This window comes from Liolophura sinensis, chromosome 8 (assembly GCF_032854445.1).
Source record: "Liolophura sinensis isolate JHLJ2023 chromosome 8, CUHK_Ljap_v2, whole genome shotgun sequence".
Lineage (NCBI taxonomy): Eukaryota > Metazoa > Mollusca > Polyplacophora > Chitonida > Chitonidae > Liolophura > Liolophura sinensis.
Window position 1 is genome coordinate 41,858,349 of NC_088302.1, and position 20,229 is coordinate 41,878,577.

At 40.1% G+C, this 20,229-nt stretch overlaps 1 protein-coding gene across 1 annotated transcript; it reads right to left on the bottom strand.

Annotated features, from left to right (window-relative positions):
* Positions 1 to 6,655: 6,655 nt before the first annotated feature.
* On the bottom strand, positions 6,656 to 16,018 carry LOC135473541 (organic cation transporter protein-like). Its single transcript, XM_064753396.1, has 9 exons — positions 15,779 to 16,018; positions 14,870 to 15,100; positions 13,848 to 14,050; positions 12,338 to 12,805; positions 10,826 to 10,960; positions 9,837 to 9,922; positions 8,593 to 8,707; positions 7,550 to 7,622; positions 6,656 to 6,859 (listed from the first exon to the last, which is right to left on the bottom strand). Exons 1-9 carry the CDS (start codon positions 16,016 to 16,018, stop codon positions 6,656 to 6,658), a joined length of 1,755 nt encoding a protein of 584 aa, XP_064609466.1.
* Between the last annotated feature and the right edge of the window lie 4,211 nt (positions 16,019 to 20,229).

The following is a 20,229-nucleotide window of genomic DNA, read 5'->3' on the forward strand; positions in this document are numbered from 1 at the left end:
GGTTGATGAGTTTTTGTTGAAGTTTCCTGCCGATTGCGCCTTTGTCTTTTATTTGTCTTTCTAAGGTTTTGTGATTGGTGTTTAGAGCTTGGGTTGAGTCTTTTTCAGTGTGCCGTACGTAAGTGTGGTATCCAACATTTTCCCCATTAGGCTGTGCATCTCTTACCTGTTAATCACCACCACAACCGCTTTGCCTTTGTCTGCCGGTAAAATCGATAACGATTTCTGTTCTTTCAATTCTTGGATGGCTTTAAATTCTTTTTTAGTTGTGTTGTGTCTCTGAGGTTTTGATGTTTTACCTTAGCCCCTCTTTAAATACCCATTACTGTAGCCAACTGATCATTATGCTTGATAAAGGTATTAGTACCTAAACCGAAAACGTCGCTCACTGGATAAATAGAAGTTGTATCCATATATTCGTTTTGTAGCATTGCAAAATGATTCTGTGTCAAGTCAGAACTTTAAAACAGTCTTAGTATAGGAACTATATAGCATGGAGTGCAGTCATGTTATTTATTTAGTATATTTAAAGCTTTAAAAATGTTTGCAAACCTTTGAAACGAATTTTAATGCTTTAGAAATGATTTTTAAAGCTTCGGAAATAGTGTATGTTTAAAACTGCGAGACGAAGTAATTTCCCAAACCGATTTCGTTTCTTTGCCTAGTCATATATTTCATACCAACCTACGAACGTGACGTCCTGGTTACATAATGAAGGTACTCGGATGGAAGTATTTCCGGCCCACGCAAGAGAAGATCCGAGAAGCCGGCGCAGTCATAGTGTCAGTGCCCGCAGAGCTACCGGTACCTGTATTCATAGAAAGGTGTGAACTTCTACAAGATTATTTATATTTTCAGGGGGAAACAATATAATGCAAGTATCTTTTCGCTTCCGCTTCACGCTTTCATGAATTAGATAGGCCCGTATATCAAGGCCTGCAGGCTACAGTTTATCATGACACCGTTGCACGCCAGTAGGCCTACATTAGGTTATATATATTACAAGTTAAATGTGGCCGGAAGCATGCAAACAAGCTTATTGTTACTTATTTAATTTTGATTAGCTTTCAACTTTCTGACTGACACAAGCGTGGAGATATGCTAACAAACTTGAGTTGAAAACGTTCGACGAGATCGGAGCATTGTTCAGGGCTTAAGTCCCGTCCAGACTATCCAACATCACTCAACTTTCGGTTGCGCTCATTGCCATCTCTGTTCGGCGTAGAAGACGTCTCAGCACGAGACCAGTTTCTCTCTTTTGTCGCCATTTTGCCCAGGCCATTTGCTTTACAACGGTCACGTTATTTCTACACGCCCGCTGTTTGGCTACTTTCACCTGACTTCACTCAACTTGTTGACAGAAAATACACATGCACATTTCCGATTCAACTGTGTTGGATAGTGTTGAGCGAAGTTGAGGAACCCGTCCAGACTACTCAACACGCCTCAACTTGTTCATTCAACTTGAAGTTGACTCTTGTTGAGTCAATAAAAGTTAAGTGATGTTGGATAGTCTGGACGGAGCTTAAGGCCTATACCGGAAGGCTCGTCCGCTTGCTCTGGCGTTAGGTTTGACAAAAAATTAGTTCGGTCGTTGATGGCTTCAAACCAACGTCAAAGCGTGCTCCATTTATAAATGTGATGCAGATACATGTACTTGTCCTTATCAAGCATGTCGACGCTGTCCGTACAGTGGTGTACAGCGTGACCAAAGCATATGATAGGCCTATAAGCGATCGATGTTGTACTTGCGACGAAAAGATAAGGAACATGAGGGCCTGCAAACTTCAGGTTGTGGAGACGTATTTGATGACTAATTTTTGTCTCAAACCACGAGACAAACTGCTACGTCAACCGCATAGGTCGTTAAATGGAGCGCGCTCTGACGTTGGTTTGGGGACATCCTTTGCTGAACAAAATTTTGGCAAACTTAACATCAGAACAATCTCGACTACTGGTAGACCTACTCCATGAGAAGAAACTTACCTACAAATATTTTGGACCGGCTTAAAAACCTAAATGTCTAACAGGATGAGTGTACAGACAGGACGAGAGATCATAGGGGTGGGCTACATATGACTGTGTGTTTCACCAGTCTGTTTCCTTGATATCTGTCTACGCCGCAGTTTCCCTGTTATAGCCACTTATAAATAGGCCTATGTAGCCTACAGCCGGGATAGAGCGCGGCATATACACGAGAACTTTAAAGCTCTCGTTCATGTTGAGATTAATGTGACATAACAACGTGACTAAACTCAGATCGGCGCTAGTTGCATTTTCTATATGCAGTTCATATGCTCATCGTAACTGGTACCAACGCCATACCACCAGTGGAGTAGTGCGCTAAGCCGACCTCAAGACACGACTCAACACAACTGATCTCGTCTGGTCGTTTGCATTTGGTTCTAGCCCAAAGCTAAGCTGGACGGTCCTACTGTAACGCCTGGCTTCGCTCATGTGGTCTTCCACGCGGACAATTTCACTGAAAAAACTAGCTCCAACCTTCCTTATTTTTGCTATCCACTGATTCTCTGATACGAACAAACAGTAAACATGTCAAAGCCGGCATCGGAAAACCATCTTTCAACACTAATCCAGCCGTTTAAACTTTTGAATTGGTCAAACTGAAGAACGTCCGCCATGTTTGGATTTTTTTTTTCAACTTTGAGCAGGGTGATAGTTCGCGAAAATTTTATCCGACCCAACCTTCCGTTTACTTTCATTTACTTTCATAGTTCTTTTGTGTTAAAATGTCGTTTTGTGAATCAGTTGGCCTTTTGATTATTGACCTGGAACGTCCATCTTGGTTGACGGTTGGTATACCAATGTCTGTTTCGACGCACAGATTCCTTGTCGCTATATGACTGAAAAAAAATGTCAAGCAGGACGTTAAGCCCCAAACATTCATGCATTTATTCCACATTAGCCACTTTTAATCCTTGAGCTCTGCATGCTCGAGAGCTTAAGACCTCACTCAACTCATTGAACCGTTTGTGTAGCTGGTTAATTAACACTTATGTCTCTATTTTGTCTTATAGCTTGGTGTGATGTCGGATCTTATGCTGGGGGTGAACCAAAGATGACACCAGGTCATTACCATGAGATTATTACAGGACATGGTGCGTGTTGATGTTTACAATCAGCTGAAAGTTGTATATATAATATACAGGTGGTGACAATTGACTGAACTTTTCACATCTTTTAGGATGAACCTGTAAGATACATATACGTGAATATAACTTGAAATAATGGTGCTAGACTTTTGTGGAGATCATACCTCCACACAGTTTCTGGTCCCCCGACATGTGTTTCATGTGTCCCTGACGACATTTAACTCGCTGCAGGATGAGAGGTACATGTGATGGTTGACGAACTAGGTACGCTTGGCTCCCACGGGGTACGAGACAGCCCATTCGAGTTTAACTATTTCCTTTGCAACGAGGATTCCGATAGAGAAACTGCAGTTCAAATTTTGCGATTTCTCGAAAAAGACTGTGGATATAAAGTGTGTTATGAAATGCGAGATGGCCACCCAGCTAAGACGGAATGCGAAAACCTGGAATATGGCATCACTAATAGCAAATTTATTCTCGTGTTGCTGTCTGTTGAATCGGTTCGATGTGGTTGGTTTAATTTTAAGATAAAGGCCACAATAGCCCACTGCCTGGAAACCCGTTTTAGGCCATGCGCAGTTGTTCCGATATTAATTGGCATCAGGCATACGGAAGCCCCACCCTTACTGCGCTCCTGCACGCCCCTAGTGTATGACGAAAGCCCTACAGCATCATTCTGGACTAAACTTCGAAAACTTGCGGCTTAAAACTGTTCAAGAGTCGGAGAAACTTCGGAGATAAACTGCTGGAAGATTCTGCTCTAACATACATATTGGCTCAAAGATATGCACTTGCTCCAGATATCTTCGTGGCTCCAGAAAGTCATTGGTAGTTATTACGGGTTGGTAATCTTGCAGTGACGTACCAAAGGATGGACTGTTTCCGTCTATGAAAGAAGCGTGCTGGTGTCTGTAGTTAGAGGTGGCTTGTTTTCTGTTTTGTGTACAGAAATAAAAACTTCAGTATATACCTGTCATTTGGAAGTACAAGAGACAATGGTAGACGGTACGCACAACCAGATTTGATTGTGTATTGTAAATTACCAAAAATTTACCACGTTGCTCATTTTGCCTGATTCTGAGAGTTCTGTTTATATTAGAAAGGTTGCTTTGAGGTATCAATAGAAGGTATGATGAAATCCTACTGGAAAAATTTCAGCACCAGAATTATCCGAAAACTTTGTGTAATATGTTACCGGGGCGAACACACATATTTCACATTGTATGCTTGATCTCATTCTACATTCCTTTTTATATCCAAGTACAAATTGCGTAAAGGTAAGTATGTAAGAATTATTGAAGCTAAAGGAAAAGATGTTCTAAATGCAACATATTGGCTAGCTGATGATGTCAGAGAAAGATTCCTGTTAGAAGATTCTCTCGCGTATATATAGAGTGACCGTTCCTGTTATGTCGTCACTGAGTCTGCGCTCTGCATGAACCTATGATCGCCTTCCTGTTTATGCATTGGTTGGTATCTTGAAATCTTCGTTAATCCCCAATCAAATAAATAAAAGATACCAAACCTTTGGAAGCTTAATCCCTTTTAATCCACGATGTTCTTGATTTTTATTGTCGAATTGCTCAAACTGCGGAGCTCGATGTCTGGACATTCAGAAAGCCTTGACGAATCCAGCCACCCCGCTATATATACAGCTCATTTGGTCTCGTGCCTCAATACGTCTAGTTTTCCTTTTTCCATTCGACCTGCATCACATCCAGACACCATTACATTCTGTAGTATCCTGCTCAGTTCGTATCATGCTCCAGAACTAGATACAGATTAATACAGATCGTATTAAATCACTTTAATTTTTCGTTTTTCATTCTGTCCACATCGCATTCGATGAGTTCGTATGACAAATCGTACTGAGTCAGTATCCCCAGATAACGCTCTTAAAGTATAAAACTGTCTTTTGTCTGAGAGATGCTATAGAATGTCTTCTGTTATTGTAGCAGGTTATTCTGTTAAGTACAACATGGAGTCTGTTAAATCACCATTAAGATTTATACACTAACAGTATATCATGCTGAGTTTGACACTATTATGTTTTTCAATCTAGCATCACTCAGATAACAGCCTTTGCTCTTAAAATTAACAAATTATTTGATTAAGTGCGGATGAAATGTATTGACAGTGGATAAGATGAAAATATATTCCTATTTTTTTTTTCACCTTTTAAGAAATTTGTGCTTAATGTTTAAAAATCCACGCAGGCATGTTAGGTATATAGACATGTCAGTTGGTGACAGCTAATTAAGGCAGTCATTCGCAGCCTAAATAACACGTTCTATACGATTGTTGGTTGGTTGCGACCCTTCCACAGTTTTGTCGAAAATTTCCGGTAATCTTAAGTAACTTTGCAATAATGCGATTTCTCATTCAAATGAAACTTGTATCCATTCACGAAGATAGCGATGTCAACAACGTGATTTTCTGTGCTTTTCCATGTTTATCTGCCCTTGCCCTTAGAGCATAATGCAATTTTTTGGGGATAAGCAAATTTGTCAGGCATCATTGTAACATAAGATTGTGCTGTTTCAAAGTTGTTTATTCTCATGGTATTTCTTTTTTATTCTGTATGGAGTTGACTATTTTCTGTTTAATGTGGCCGGCAAGAACTTTGGTTGTTTTTAAACTTAGATCTCGTAGATTGGCACAAATTTATGTGTGTTTTATTATGTCTATGAGGTTACCTGTCCACGTTAATCTGAATTTTATCAGATATGATATGATATTATTTTTCCAGCCATTTCTCTGCTGTTTTGCGAGTCAAGATTTTGAAATTTGACTGTAAGGTCACCTATAGCAGAAGGGTTCATTGTCCAGTTACCGTTTTATTTTTTTTTATTTTTTAATTAGTTGTCTGCCCTTGGCAACATTTTGCATTTTGGGATTTGTAGCACTTTCAGGATGAATGGGTGTTTCCAGCCTATATCTTTGCAACACATGATAGAGAAACTTGCTGAATGTTTGGGTGTTAATCATGAGTGTATCTCTTTGTAGGCTGCTTATTCATTGAGGCATGTTATAGTTTCCGTTCCAAACATTTATAATACCTTGCAACATGCATAACAGACATATACACCAATACTACATATTCTTTTCATCTTTGTTAACTGTCAACAGCTGGAAAATTGAATGTGCCATTGACTTATCGCCAAGAAATAAAACGTAAAAGGCCGAACTGTAGCGCTTTATCAGCACATTACATCGTTACATGCACCAAATATTTGATTCTAATAAGTTATAGTGAATGTGTTTTGCATCATAACAAAGTGTGTTCGTTAGCTTTATTAAATTCCTGGCACATGTGAACCTTTCTGTTTTACTTTCATTTTCAAATGTTGAATGGAACCCAACAGGGCATCGGAAGCATCAGAGAGACTCGTTTTATTCACCATACACATAAAGCCTACATTGGTGTGAACAGACATGCATATAAACCATATGCAAATATGTCAACTCATTTAGGTATAATTTTAATCGAGCTTATCTAAAAACATGGACTGATCGTACATCATTGATTACAAAGGATCTGTCTATTCAAATTGTTTTACTTTACTATATTCAGAAACTATTTCATAGTCTGATGACTTGGACTTTGGTCTGTACCACATGTCTATGTCTTCTGTTGTCTGGGGCAAGGTCTTGTTTTTGGTTTCCGGTAAGAAGACGAATATCAGGCTGCAAATCAGCGATGTTATGCTGTACAGTACACCCGGTAGCCATGGCGCCATGCGGATCTGAAAATATAATAATATTGAAAAGAACAAGTTTATTTTTATAAATTTAATAAACGTATGATCCGAATTATACGTTATATACAATTTTAACAGTGACCATAGAAGCCACATCAAATTACGGCAAATTTATGGACAGGAACCCATGGCCTTTTGTGCATACCGGACAAAACTGCCTTCGTCGATATACTTTGGAAGACGACGCTTACAAGGTAGAAAGGCATGGTTTTATCACCAGATTGAAACATCTTCATTCATCAGTAATCGTATGGGTCCTTGAAAAGCCTGGAAATCAGCGAGTTCCGTGGTTGGGCAAGAAAAGCCTTGCGATTTAGAAACAGCTTGTCACAGGTACTTCTGATCTGATGTAGAGACACACTACAGAACCAGTAGTGAGATGAGAGTAGACTGTATATACCTGTAGTACGTGCTCACTTTGTTACCCAGCAATTTTAATATTGCCTGAAATGATGTTTTGTTTTGTTTTTTGTGCTTTTTTTTGACAGTTCATCTGATAGCTTCATTCCTCACTGCTTTAATGTGGAAATGTGAGTTTGGGCTTGAGAAAGCCTGAAAATTTTCAGTCATTATGTAATTTTCTATATGACAGCATTGGCTTATTAGTAAGCTTGGATTTTTTATGAGATTTGGCAAGACTGAATTCATCAGTAAACTGGACAAAGCGGTACTCACCAGCAGATTAGAGTAAGGGGCCACCATTCCGCCGACCCGTGCAGCGAAGCCGATTATACCTAGACTCAGGCTCCTGTTGCGACACAAATAATCAAATGCGATGGTTGAGATGTCTTGGAGGTATATAATGTATTGCGGGGAAAAAAGACCACATATGGCAAACTATATGCACACGGTACAACTGTATGAACTGTGACTAAAAAAGATTTCCATTTTCTAAAGTGCTACCATGCTTAAAACATGTCGAATGCGAAACCACCAAACCTCATGGATATTTGCCGTGCATGACATCGATCACAGTGTTTAAGTATTGTGGTTTGCGAAAGATAAGAGATAATAAGTTTTACAACGTCAGCACAGATAGAACAGTGGCCTGATCATTTGTTAGGGGTGTATTTCTCTATACTGAACGGGGTCATAGTGCCGAGAGAGGGATTTTGTAAACGTACGATTAACTGATTGTACCGCAAAATCTTCGCTGGGCAGCAAACGCATTTCTTCTCTGCAGAAAGCCATATTAAATGAAAAGTGATGACATCGGTACCATCCGAGGTTAATCGTGCATTTCTCTGGCTTCTCACTGTCGGATTCATCTTCGCTACTGTTCGTCACCCAATCACAAACTATCATGTTAAGCTCCACTTGGCTTCGGTTCAAACTTACGACCTTGTCTCTTGTCAGTGCTTCCACCTTCACAACGTAGAATTAAGAGCTACTTGGTACAACTAAGCATGACGACATTATGAAGTTTGACAAATATCAGCTTAGAGCCCTTCAACATTAAATTGTCGCTTGCCTTTTCTTTTAATCAGCTTTACTGAAATATTATAACCCAAGTATACCTTTCTTCCGGAACCAGTTAAGTTCTACGCGCAGGTAAATGTACTTTCTCTTGGACCTAGACGTTTATTCCGAAACAAATTTTTACCATAATGTAAATGTACATCTCCAGTGTAGTTATTCAAAAGTGTAGTAAGTGTTAAGCCATGTCTCTAGCTCTGAATGACAGTCAAGATTGGAAAAGGTGAGGTATCCCCACTCACCTGAGATTTGTGGGAAACAGTTCAGGTGCGTAGGTGAACAGACTCCCGAACGCTATGGAATTACCAAACTTGCCGACAATAGCGAGGGCTGTAATGGCGTTACTCACAGCAGAACCTACAATGTATGTATACATACTTAATGTCGAGGTTAGGGCTAACGTAACGGGATGCAATTAGGGACAAATAGGTTGTCCGTTAGATGGCGAGGAGTGAAATTGCCGTGCGCGCCTTTTGTGCATATAGAGGGCTGGGAGATAGGGACCGTCAATTTATACGACTATACCTAGATGTCGCGCCACACCATGCAGCAGAGCAAAGATGTCGTTTTTCACCCGCACTGAGATGCCGAGACGTCTAGTTAATCATCTGCCTAGTCCAACTGGCAAAGAAGGCGGTGATGAACACATGCCCACAACCTTGGTTGTGAATGGACATCTATGACGGTTACGTCCATCTTGTGTATTCTCCCTTCCAGCTCACAGCACAAGGGAAGCGTGCCCTGCTTAATGTTCAGGGGTTGGACAAGGATAAAACGGTTAGCCCAAACGATCAACTCCGCTGAAGTGACGAACCTTTAACCCTCACCTGATTGGTGGCATCTGAACATGAAGAAATGGACGAGCTAGAGGCGGGTACTCTGCCCAACAAAGAGAGGTGTTACGTCATAGAGAAGCCTGTTGGAATTCACGATGCTTGGAGGAGGACACCGTGAGTGGACAGTAGATGACGATGATTTATTTATTTATTTGATTGGTGTTTTACGCCATACTGAAGTATTTAACAAAGGGTGCAAATAAGCCTTGTGGTTGAACGGCTCATCGACTGGGCCCCACCGAAGAGCGAGAATTAAACATACAGCTATATATATATATATATATATATATATATATATATATATATATATATATTCTCCGCCATCAACTAACGAACGTTGCCCGGTGTTACGTTTGGGTGTTGCATAAACCAGGATTTTGCTGATGGACTACTAAGAATGTAAATGTTTATTATATTCGATGGCAACACACCACTCTGAGTCACTTTAGGCCAGTGACGTCAAGGGGGCGTTTAAGTTGCTAATATTTAAGCATTTCCATGAACAGTTAGAATAAACTCCAACTGAGGTAAACTTGCGGGAGACCGTATTTCACCAGTTACACGTGGCCATTTGCCAATATGATTCTGTCGTCGCTTTTCTGCTTTTACTCTCTAGTATGTTCTCTTCTATATTTTAAGCAGTAACCCACCTGAAGTGACCTGCAAGATGACAGCAGTCAACAGACTCGCCGCTGTGATAATGTTAAAGACAATGGCTGTGTACTTCCGACCAATCCTGAGTAAAAGAGAATTCTTTAAAGCCTCTGTATGACAATGTTAGGATCTTGAATAACCATGGTGATGATCTGACCTATTGTCTAGAGGATGACACTAGCGAACACAAGGACTGGATGTTTGAAAAAAATAAGATGAACAGAAATTAAAACGAAAAAAAAATACCTAAATTAAAACGTAACGTGTAAATTTCAAAAATGTAAAATCGCCTAAATTTGTTACAAAGATAACCCGAATATGTGAAATGCTTGTTAGCCAAAATCGTAAAACACGCTACTATCATCCTTGATCGGTTATCAACAGCTAACTTTGCCATATCACTCTTTAACCTTCTAATCAAGGTATGGAGAACGTCTAGGTGTCTGAGTCATGCGCGCTGTCCCTTTGCGGGTTACAAACTACAAACGACATACAAACCCATGCAAACGACATTGCAAGATAATCTATTACACTTCGCCTCTTGGTTTTATATTTTTGGGTGGCTCGGTAATCCTGTCAGGTTTGCCTTTTTACGTAGCTGGTTAAGTGTGTTACACTTTCGGGTAACAAGCATTCATATTTTTTAATGTATTGAAACATTCAGGCGATTCTCTAATAATTTCTTGTGTTGATCCCCCGCGAGAACAAGGTTTCGAATGCCACACTAGAACACAGGATCACTGTTCACGAAGGAGGTTTTTGCTACCCGCTTCTCCGCGGTTGGAATGGGGTGGAAGAAGAACGATATTGAAATAAAGCGTCCCCTGTGATTGCTGTTTTTGCATTAACACATTCGGATTCTCTCACACAAGAACAATGCATTCAGGATGCACACTAACGGGGATGTGAATATGCTCTTTGGCAATTGAAACCTCATCCTCATGTGGGACCAGCGCGAGAACAGCGAATCGAATACACCCCTGACTTGACGATGGAGAAGTAGGTTATGACGCCACCAGGGATCTCCACCACGGCGTTCAGGAAGAGGTTCAGATAGGGGTTTCCGGCCAGAGATGAGGAGGTGAGAAACATGCCCAGGTACACCCAGTTGTTACTAAACCTACGTAAGAAAAGAGAGGGTGTGAAACTAGCATGGTTTCCAAACAATGACCCTATGTATACGATGCGGAAAATAATTTATAGGCCAGTCGTTTATATACTCGATTATTGCTTACGCCATGCTTAAGAGTTGTTCAGATATATGCTTATCGTTTTGGGCGGGGAAAACAGTGACAGAAATAGGTGGACCAAAGCTTAGAAATAGGCACTAAATACCAAGTATATGAAAATGAGTTCTTCAAACGTTTCAAGGTATGTCAAGTAACATACAAGGCATGGTGTCAAAAGTGACATCGATAAATGAATGATGGAATCTTTAATTCATTTATCGAATCGCTAATTCATTTGTCGAATCGCTAATTTATCTATCGCTTCCGTAATTCATTTATACATACATTTATGCATATCGCTAAATGACTGATTGATATCACGCAATAAATGAATTAGTAGGGATTTCTTGATGTCCCTAATCGTGCTAATTCATTTTTTTATATGGATAAATGAATTATCGATGTTGATAACTGAATTCGCGATATCGATAAACAGTGTTTGGTTTCAGTGGAAATGACTGCTCCCTCTGACCCCCCCCCCCAAAAAAAAAATGTCTGCATTTACAATATCCCAAGCAGATCTGACCAATGTAACAGGGTCTGCCATCGAGGAATCAAAGCAGCGGAATCAGGGCCGTGTCAGGGAGATTGGTGATTTCATTCAGCTAGGAAACAGTGCTTACGACGGAGACACGGCCGCACTTCTAGTATAATATCTGTAAAAATGGAAATTTCATTTGTTTCCGGTTATTTTTTCCGAGATGTCAGAAAGTACCAGTGATTATCAGGCCACTAAAAAGACTGTTTTATCGATACCTATAAATAGTTATATTTATCGATAAAGATAATTCATTTATAGATATCAGTCTTTTATTTTTTTGATATCGATAAGTCATTTATAGCTATCAATCATTTATTTATCCGTATCAATGATTCATTATAGATATCATTCACTTATTTATCGATATCAATAATTCATTTATTGGTATCAATAATGAATTTATCGATATAGATAAATACGACAACATTTATCCATATTAGTAATTGATTTAGCGATATTGAGAAAAGGATTATTGATATCAATAACTGAATTATCCATGTCGATAAATCACGATTAAATGTTAACTTGGCCCATCTTAAGCTGCAGTAGGAGCCAGTGTGAGTGTCATGTTGTATCGTGTTGACCCACTGCAAGCTACATATATATGGCAATGTACCGCTGTGTGCACCAGGTTCACAAGCTCAACGTTAGACTCGCCAAATAAAATATGTTTTACCTCAGATTTGTCAAATAAACTTCAAGCATATATGGTATGTTAAAAACTTACCATGCGAATGTCATTACGGATGTGAAAAGCCTTAGTTTGGGATGCTTCATCAGATCCCATGCGGAAACTGTGGAGATTTGCCTCTTCTGGCTCGGCTCTCGTGTGTCCAGCTTTGCCGCATATCTGGTACCTTGTGTGTCTGGGCATGTTCGACTCGGTCCTAGTGTGCCTCGCTCTTTTGTATCGCAAGTATCTCGAGTATCCGCATTACTCGGACCTCGTGTATGTATCGTTTCCGTACTGTCTTGGACCACATCTCGCGTGTTCATTGGTTCCTGAAGTTCTTGCTCAGTCATCAACTGCTTCTCCTCATGTTTCGTTGCTAAGGCTTTGTCACAAGAGTCCAAGCAAGCCTGTACAACAGGATGATCCATTCTACCGTTAATTTCAGCAGCCTTGGATACTATTGTTTTGATGGCCTGAAATTTGCCGTTTGCCAAAAGCCAGCGGACAGATTCATCCAAAACTCTGAATATGAACAGAAAAGTGGAATTTAGTCTAAATCCACTAAATCAGCTTTATTTCGAGTCAAAGTGCCGTTCCTTTGTAGGTTTGCAGTTTAAAACTTAAGAACGCAATTTTGCCATGTGTCTATTTGATGCTCCCTGCTTATATAAACCTGAATGGATGATATGATCATATTGTTCAATATAAACTCAGACAGCTATTTCATACTTCTGTTTAGCTGGGCCACATGGAAAATTCTGACTTGAATTGTAACTTTCTGACACTACGTTTATAATGTATTTCCTTACCACCGAGTGGATTTTTTTCGAAACTAGATTAAACAGTGTTTTACATTTCTTCGTGTGAATGAGGTATAGACCTTTCCAAACTGTCAATCAAAAACACACAATTGCCCAATTATAAGCAGTACTGTTGCAAGCAGCTCAACGGTATGTCCCATATATTGGTTGCAAATGATCAACCTTTCTTTGACGTCATTACATCACAATTGCTTTCACCGAAATGAAATCAAAAGTGGCGTTATCACGAGAAGGGATGATGGGACATCGGATGTGTTGGGTCCATCAATTAGTAGCCTAGTCCTAAGGTTATAGCATATGTATACCAAAACTGTGCTTCATAAATCTTGCAAATCTGTGTTTGTCTTGATGTCCTTGAGGTGAGGACTGATCCCGTACACAGTCAAGTCACAAGTTAAGTGTGACTACCATGGCAACATTTGTCATGGTAATTAGAATCAACTTTTTATTAAAACTTTTGGTTTTACTGAACGAGCAAATTCCATCTAATCAAGGACTGGTAGATACACTAGGCTATATGATCCAGTAAGCAACACTTTTCCCTTAACATCTGAGCTTGCACATCACGGTGCAGCCGAGTGGGTCATATTTTTAGAAATCTTATTGCTGCTTTAAAGGAACACACTAAAGTGTATGCAAGTTAAATTCCCTTAATTCATTCGTGTGAAGTTTTGAAGGAAAGTCTTCTGTATCGCGAGGCCCTTTTCCCGCTTTATTCCACGCATGGCCCTTTACATACGTACATCATGTTGGGTATGACTATAAGACACGGCAGCGTCAGGATGATTTGACTGTAACGCCAGGATAGATCGCGGCACAGGTAGCTCAACCCAGAGAAAACCATTAGGTCCAGCGCCCAGTTAATGCTGCCCCATATCGACAGGTGAGAACGATTGGATACTGGCACCACCTCTAAAACGATCACTGTCACAACCGTGATGTAACCCTGAAGAAGTTCGAAATGGGATAATAGGACTGGTTGAAAATAACGTTTAACAAATGAACTGCGTACATTACCGTCTAAATATTTAGGTTTATATTGTGCTTGTGTAACACAATGGCTCAGGATAGCTTACAGATGCGATAGCTGTGAGTTCAAGTTCCGGCCATGCCGGTTTCCTCTCCGGTCCTACGTGGAAATGTCTGCAAACAACCTGCGGATGTTGGTGGGTTTCGTAGTTTTCTGCCAAGTTTTCTCACATCATAATGCTGGCTGCCGTCATATGTAGAAGTGGAACATTCTTGAGTACGGCATTAAAAGCCAAATAAATCAACAGATGATGGAAAAGACTAATATTTATTTTTTTAATTTATTTATTTGATTGGTGTTTTATGCCGTACTCAAGAATATTTCACTTATACGACGGCGGCCTGCATTATGGTGGGAGGAAACCGGGAACAGCCCTGGGGAAACCCACGACCATCCGCAGGTTGCTGGCACACCTTACAACGTACAGCCGGAGAGGAAGCCAGCATGAGCTGGACTTGAACTCACAGCGGCCGAATTGGTGAGAGACTTCTGGGTCATTGCGCTGCGCTAGCGCGCTAACCGACTGAGCCACGGAGGCCCCCGAAAAAAGACTAATAAACCAAAGATAGTGGTAGAAGGTATTGCATTCCTGACAGTGTTACACTAAAAGACCACAGTGTGTAGAACACGCTGATGATAATCAATTACGATTTCCGTATGAACGAAAACATCAGGCTCATAGGACATTTACTGCGAAGTATGTGTAAATAATGAAATGTTAAACATTTGTCATACCGCTTCGAAGATGCCGACAGCTAGTCGCATTAAAATCAGGGCCAGTGGTGACTGGACGAAGGCTATCACAACACTAAACCCAATTGCCGCCCACAGGTTCAGAAGACACACCCACTTCCGGCCCCGTCGGTCTGCTAAGAACATAAACAGGATACCCCCGATGGCTTGACCAAACGTAAAGGTCGTTTGACTCATCTCGGCTAGATACTGCCTGGAGCAGATCATGTCCCACTGAGGAAGACACATATAAGGACTGGCTGGATGATGCCATACACATGTATAACGCCTGGCCGAAAGACATAGCACTGGGAAGAACATGAAGCTAGGCCTGATAAAGACATGACGCTGAATAGACATAAAGCCACGCTGGATAGACATGAAGACAAACTGGAAAAGTCTGATCAGAAGACATGAAATTGGCTCGATAAGACAAGAAGGCATATTGGACAAAGTGTTTTCCAGAGTCACGCCTCATTTACGACAAGAGAAGCACTTTCACTTTAGACAATTTTAACTGTACTTAATGTTAATTATTCTATAACAATTGCCAGGGTCTATGTAACAATGCTGTTTGCCATACCGTACTCCTCTCAACCTGTAACAAAGCTGTTCTCCCAGGGCAAATATACACATTTAACCCTGTAAAAATACTGTTCTCCCTGGGCGTATGTACATCTCTCACCTCTGCAACAAAGCTGTTTCCTCGGGCCATACTGTGCAACGGTAACTTTGTAAAAATGCTGTTTTCCCTGGACATATGTACACTTCTCACCTCTGAAACAATGCTCTCTTGCTGGGCCATACTGTGCACCTCTCACCTCCGCAACAATACTATTTTCCCTAAACATATGCACATCTCTTATCTCCGAAACTATGCTGTCTTCCTGACCCGTACTAGGCACCTCTCACCTCTGAACAAAGCTGTTTTCGTTGGGCAAACTGTTCACCTCTCACCTCTGTAACAATGCTGTTTTCCCGGGGCATACTGTAGACAAAGCCAGCGTCACAAGGAGCTGACTGATTGGTCACAGGATCCACCACATCACACTGTTGTTGTTGTTCGCTCCAGTTGAAGGACCCACTCTGCCATGTTGTCCGGTTACGGAACTCCAAAGAGCAGATGAAGTTAGGCGGAGGGGCTGGAACCATAGTTAACGAAAAGTAGGCCTACATGCCACGAAGTTACCACCTTTATTGGCATATTTTCTGTTAGATATCTAAAATAACTTTACCTAATATAATTACCCGAGTTAAAAATCTGCGGAAACAGTGTTAACTGAGGCTTAAATTTGACCCAATCGATCCAAATAATTTTGTACGGCAAATTCTTATACGACTTACACCATAATCATCTGGTTTTACGATGTATTGGACACTTGGTGAGAACAGACTGTGATTCAGAGTAAACACATTTCCTAAGATTTTCCAAAACGATTTGCACTGACATAATCATGCATAATGACATTTAATATCATGTTATTTACACAAAACCAGTTACACTCAGACCAGAAATTCTGTTGTCTGTAGAATGTATTGTGCTGTTGTAACAGATTATTCTGTTAAATATAACACACATATTCTAATAATTCAACACAAAGATTCTATTTGACTAACAGGATATTATATTGAACATTACACTGCAACACGCATATTACTGTACAATATTACATTCTCTACATTCTGCCATCACTCCAGCAACAAACTTTCTGTTAAAACTGAGCGGTTTTTTTAGTGTATATACGTTGATAGATAAACGTTCAACTAAGAAACAACATTAGATCTCTTACAACATAGTAATAGTTATTATGAATGAATTCTTTCAATATCCCGGTGGCTCCTAGGGCTTGACTTTAACGGTTGGGATTCTCTTCGCTGTTGGCAATGGCCAATATAGCCCCAACAACACAAATTACATATTCTAACTTCACCCTTTGCTTGATGTCTCTGCCACGATCCCTTTGAAAAGTTTGAACTCGTACATTAAAAACCTACCCAAGATTATTATGGCCAGAAGCTGGCAAGCTGCAGGTAGACCCAGCATCATCTGCCAGGCGATTTGGCGAAGCTGCCACTTCCCCCATGGACGTAACGCCATCAGGAGGGAATCCACGTTAATACCGATGTCTTGGGAGTCCATAATCAGACCAGTGTTCAGTGATTTAACACACTATGGATTGACTGCACAGGCCCAAGGTTCTTATATGTTATATAAGAGAATGCCATAACATGTCACGAAAATGCCATAGGCCTATTGAGGGCATAGGCAATATGCGTTACAGTTCACGGACATGTGTGGAAATCGTGTGTTTGAATGAGCGAAGGTCTTCATTCTAACGGTCATAATTTATGATCGTGGCCATGAATATTAAGTGACCGAAACCAATAATTGATGGTTGCTACTGTACATGTATAAAGTATATTATAATGTGTATACCTGTGAAGACGTGAGTTTTTTCTAGTATAAAATATAGCACTATACATGTATATTGAAACAGTTCTAAAGTGTACACTTTTTGAGGAGTGACTTAAACAGATAACTAAAATGACCTAGTCCCCATGCATTTACCTCACTAACTTATCTACTCTTAAAATAAAATATATCAACTTTGGTGTGAAAATGCAGATTTAAAATCGCCAGCCACAATATATCCACACTTTCATCAGTTAAAGTCAGAACATAAAGTCAGCCACTAAAGCTGAATTGATTAATAAAGCAGTATTCCAGAAATCTTCTAAAAATATTTTAAAAATTGTACACCGCTTATCAACAAAGTGAATAGAAAACAGTCCTCAGTACCTAGCCGTCAAGTGGTGACGTCATTTTGACATGTTATAGCTATACAGAGTGACATCACAAAACCTAGGAGATCTCCCGTACCATCAGTATTAAACAATGTGACTATAAGCAAATATAAACAAAAACATGTGATACCCACCAAAGAGTATCAGCTCTGTTCCTTGTTCAAAGGGCCGATGTTTCTTTTAGTTTGGCGCTTGGTCAGGCCTGATGTTTGAGAACGCAAGGGTCGTGTTTTAGCGGCCCTGCTCGTCCTCGTCCTGCATGGGTGTAAGCATTTGGCCCAGCTGACTGTACCGACTTCAGGGAACTTACCGAACATATGTGACAAACAAATGTGACAATATTTTCTTCATTCAATGACTCGGTTTTCTTGCCAGCTCACCCCGATAAGTGACTGCAGTATGCTGCTCAACACGCATGCATTGTGACACAGGCAGTCGTTTGTAGTTCCCTGCTCATAAATGTGTGGTTCACAATGCATCAGTTGATCACTTAAACTAACCGCAAAATCCAATTTATTGCAACGATATTGGTCTATCCACAATTAGAAACCACACTGAAAATGGACAGCTAATAGGTTTTTTGACGTGACGTGTCACGTGACGCTTTCGTGTCTCCTGTGTTCGCTTTTGTGACGGGGTACAATTTCAAATTTACTAAAATCAAATTTTAGTTTGATTCAATTAGTTCACTCTGATTAGTTTAATGGCAGATTTCCGGTATATCCCCCCTGACTTGTAAATGTTTTCTTAGCGTAAGTTAGGGGGCTAAATTAAAAAGTATCTCGCCTATTAGATTGACAGAGGCATTACTTATGGATAACAATTCCTGGATTTATTGTGTTGGTGACGTTTCGATGTAGGTTCTTACATCGTTATCAAACCATATGAACAAACAGAGATACAAGACAACATATATACAGTAACAGAGTGAGTGGTGTCAACAACAGTCAACAATGTAGCATAGATAGTAACTTCAGGGTAATGGCTTCAGGGTTTAATGGCTTCAGGGTTTAAGGCGGTCACTGTCTAATCTGATGAGGTCATTGTAGGCGCTCGGTAGGTGCCACCAACACAATAAATCCAGGAATTGTTATCCATAAGTAATGCCTCTGTCAATCTATACCATCCCAATTCCTAAATGCCTCTGAAAGAAGCTATCTCGCCTATTACACAGATTATTATTCCAAGAAATTTAACGATTAAAAATAACCTTTAAATTGTTAACTGCTAAAAGTGTGGATGATTGGTGGCTGGCGAATTCACATTTACAAGGTATGTAACTGCATTCAGGTAAGTTTTTTCGGACCAAAGTTGATACATTTTATGTTTACAGTGGATAAAAGTGGATCTTTTTATTTCTCTGTTTTCTGTGAATGAGAGTGCTGGACCTGGTAGGCTGCGTTAAAGTTTATATTGCCATAGAACAGATGGCGCTCAGTAATAACCCCCTCAAAACTGCACTCTCGATCAAAAACGTCAATTTTTGGTTCATATAAGGTACTTTTTTTAAAATTTAGTGTATGAAGATTGATGTTATAACTAAAAAAAATATTTCTGCGTGCTGTCAAAGTTTCGTTTTTGTAAAGGTTTTTTTTTTCATATGTAAAACATAAACCCCATGATCAATTTTGTCATATTGTGGCAAGTTCGAAATCCGTATTTCTGCCGAAGTCTGTAAGGCATCCCCTATGGAGTCGCTGTAAGGCATCCTCTATGGAGTCGCTGTGGGGAACACACTGTGAAAGTTCGATTCTTATTGGTTCAATTCTTCTGCGTCATGAATCAGAATCAATAATTGTTAAGGTATGCTAATACGTTGTAAGTGGCAACTATACTGAAATCACACGTGGATTCTGCTTGTGAGCACATGTGGCCGCCTATCAGTAACTGTGTGTAACATAACGGAATCATATGGCTAACATTTCCATCTGTTATGTATTTATTTATTTGGTTGGTGTTTACTGACGTGACCAAGAATAGTTCAGAAAGTTACATTAATGGCGCAGAGATATTCCCAACCCTACAGTGTCTAAAACAGAAAAGGTATTTCGGTGTGACTGCAACTAGAGTACCATTTTTCGGTTCTATGACATGTACATAACACAGATATAGACTTCCTTCACTGCATTTTTGCATGTTTCATAAATCGCAGGGTTGTCATGTAACAGGAAAAGATGAGTAAAACATAACTGAAAACAGATGTGGCCTTGTGAAGGTGTCATGAGGTGTCAATCTCAGTGTCGCTTCTTGAGGTGCACAGTTTCTTGCGCTGGGACCGACTCCCCACCTTATCATACCAGGTCCTTTGTGCACTTTATACTAAATGGCCTTAGAACATGCTTGTATACCAGAGCTATTCATACTGCACATGTAAGTCTACATATCGTCCAATTATCGTTTCTGAATTGCCATAAACTGGAGTGCGTTTCAACGCTAAAAAGCGTGTTAGGCATTTCACTGAGTAGGCCACCAATCTGTGTGAAACAACCTTCAGTACAGGATTTGGATATACTGCTTTATTATTTACTCGTCTGTTACATTATTGCGTCTCCTATCAT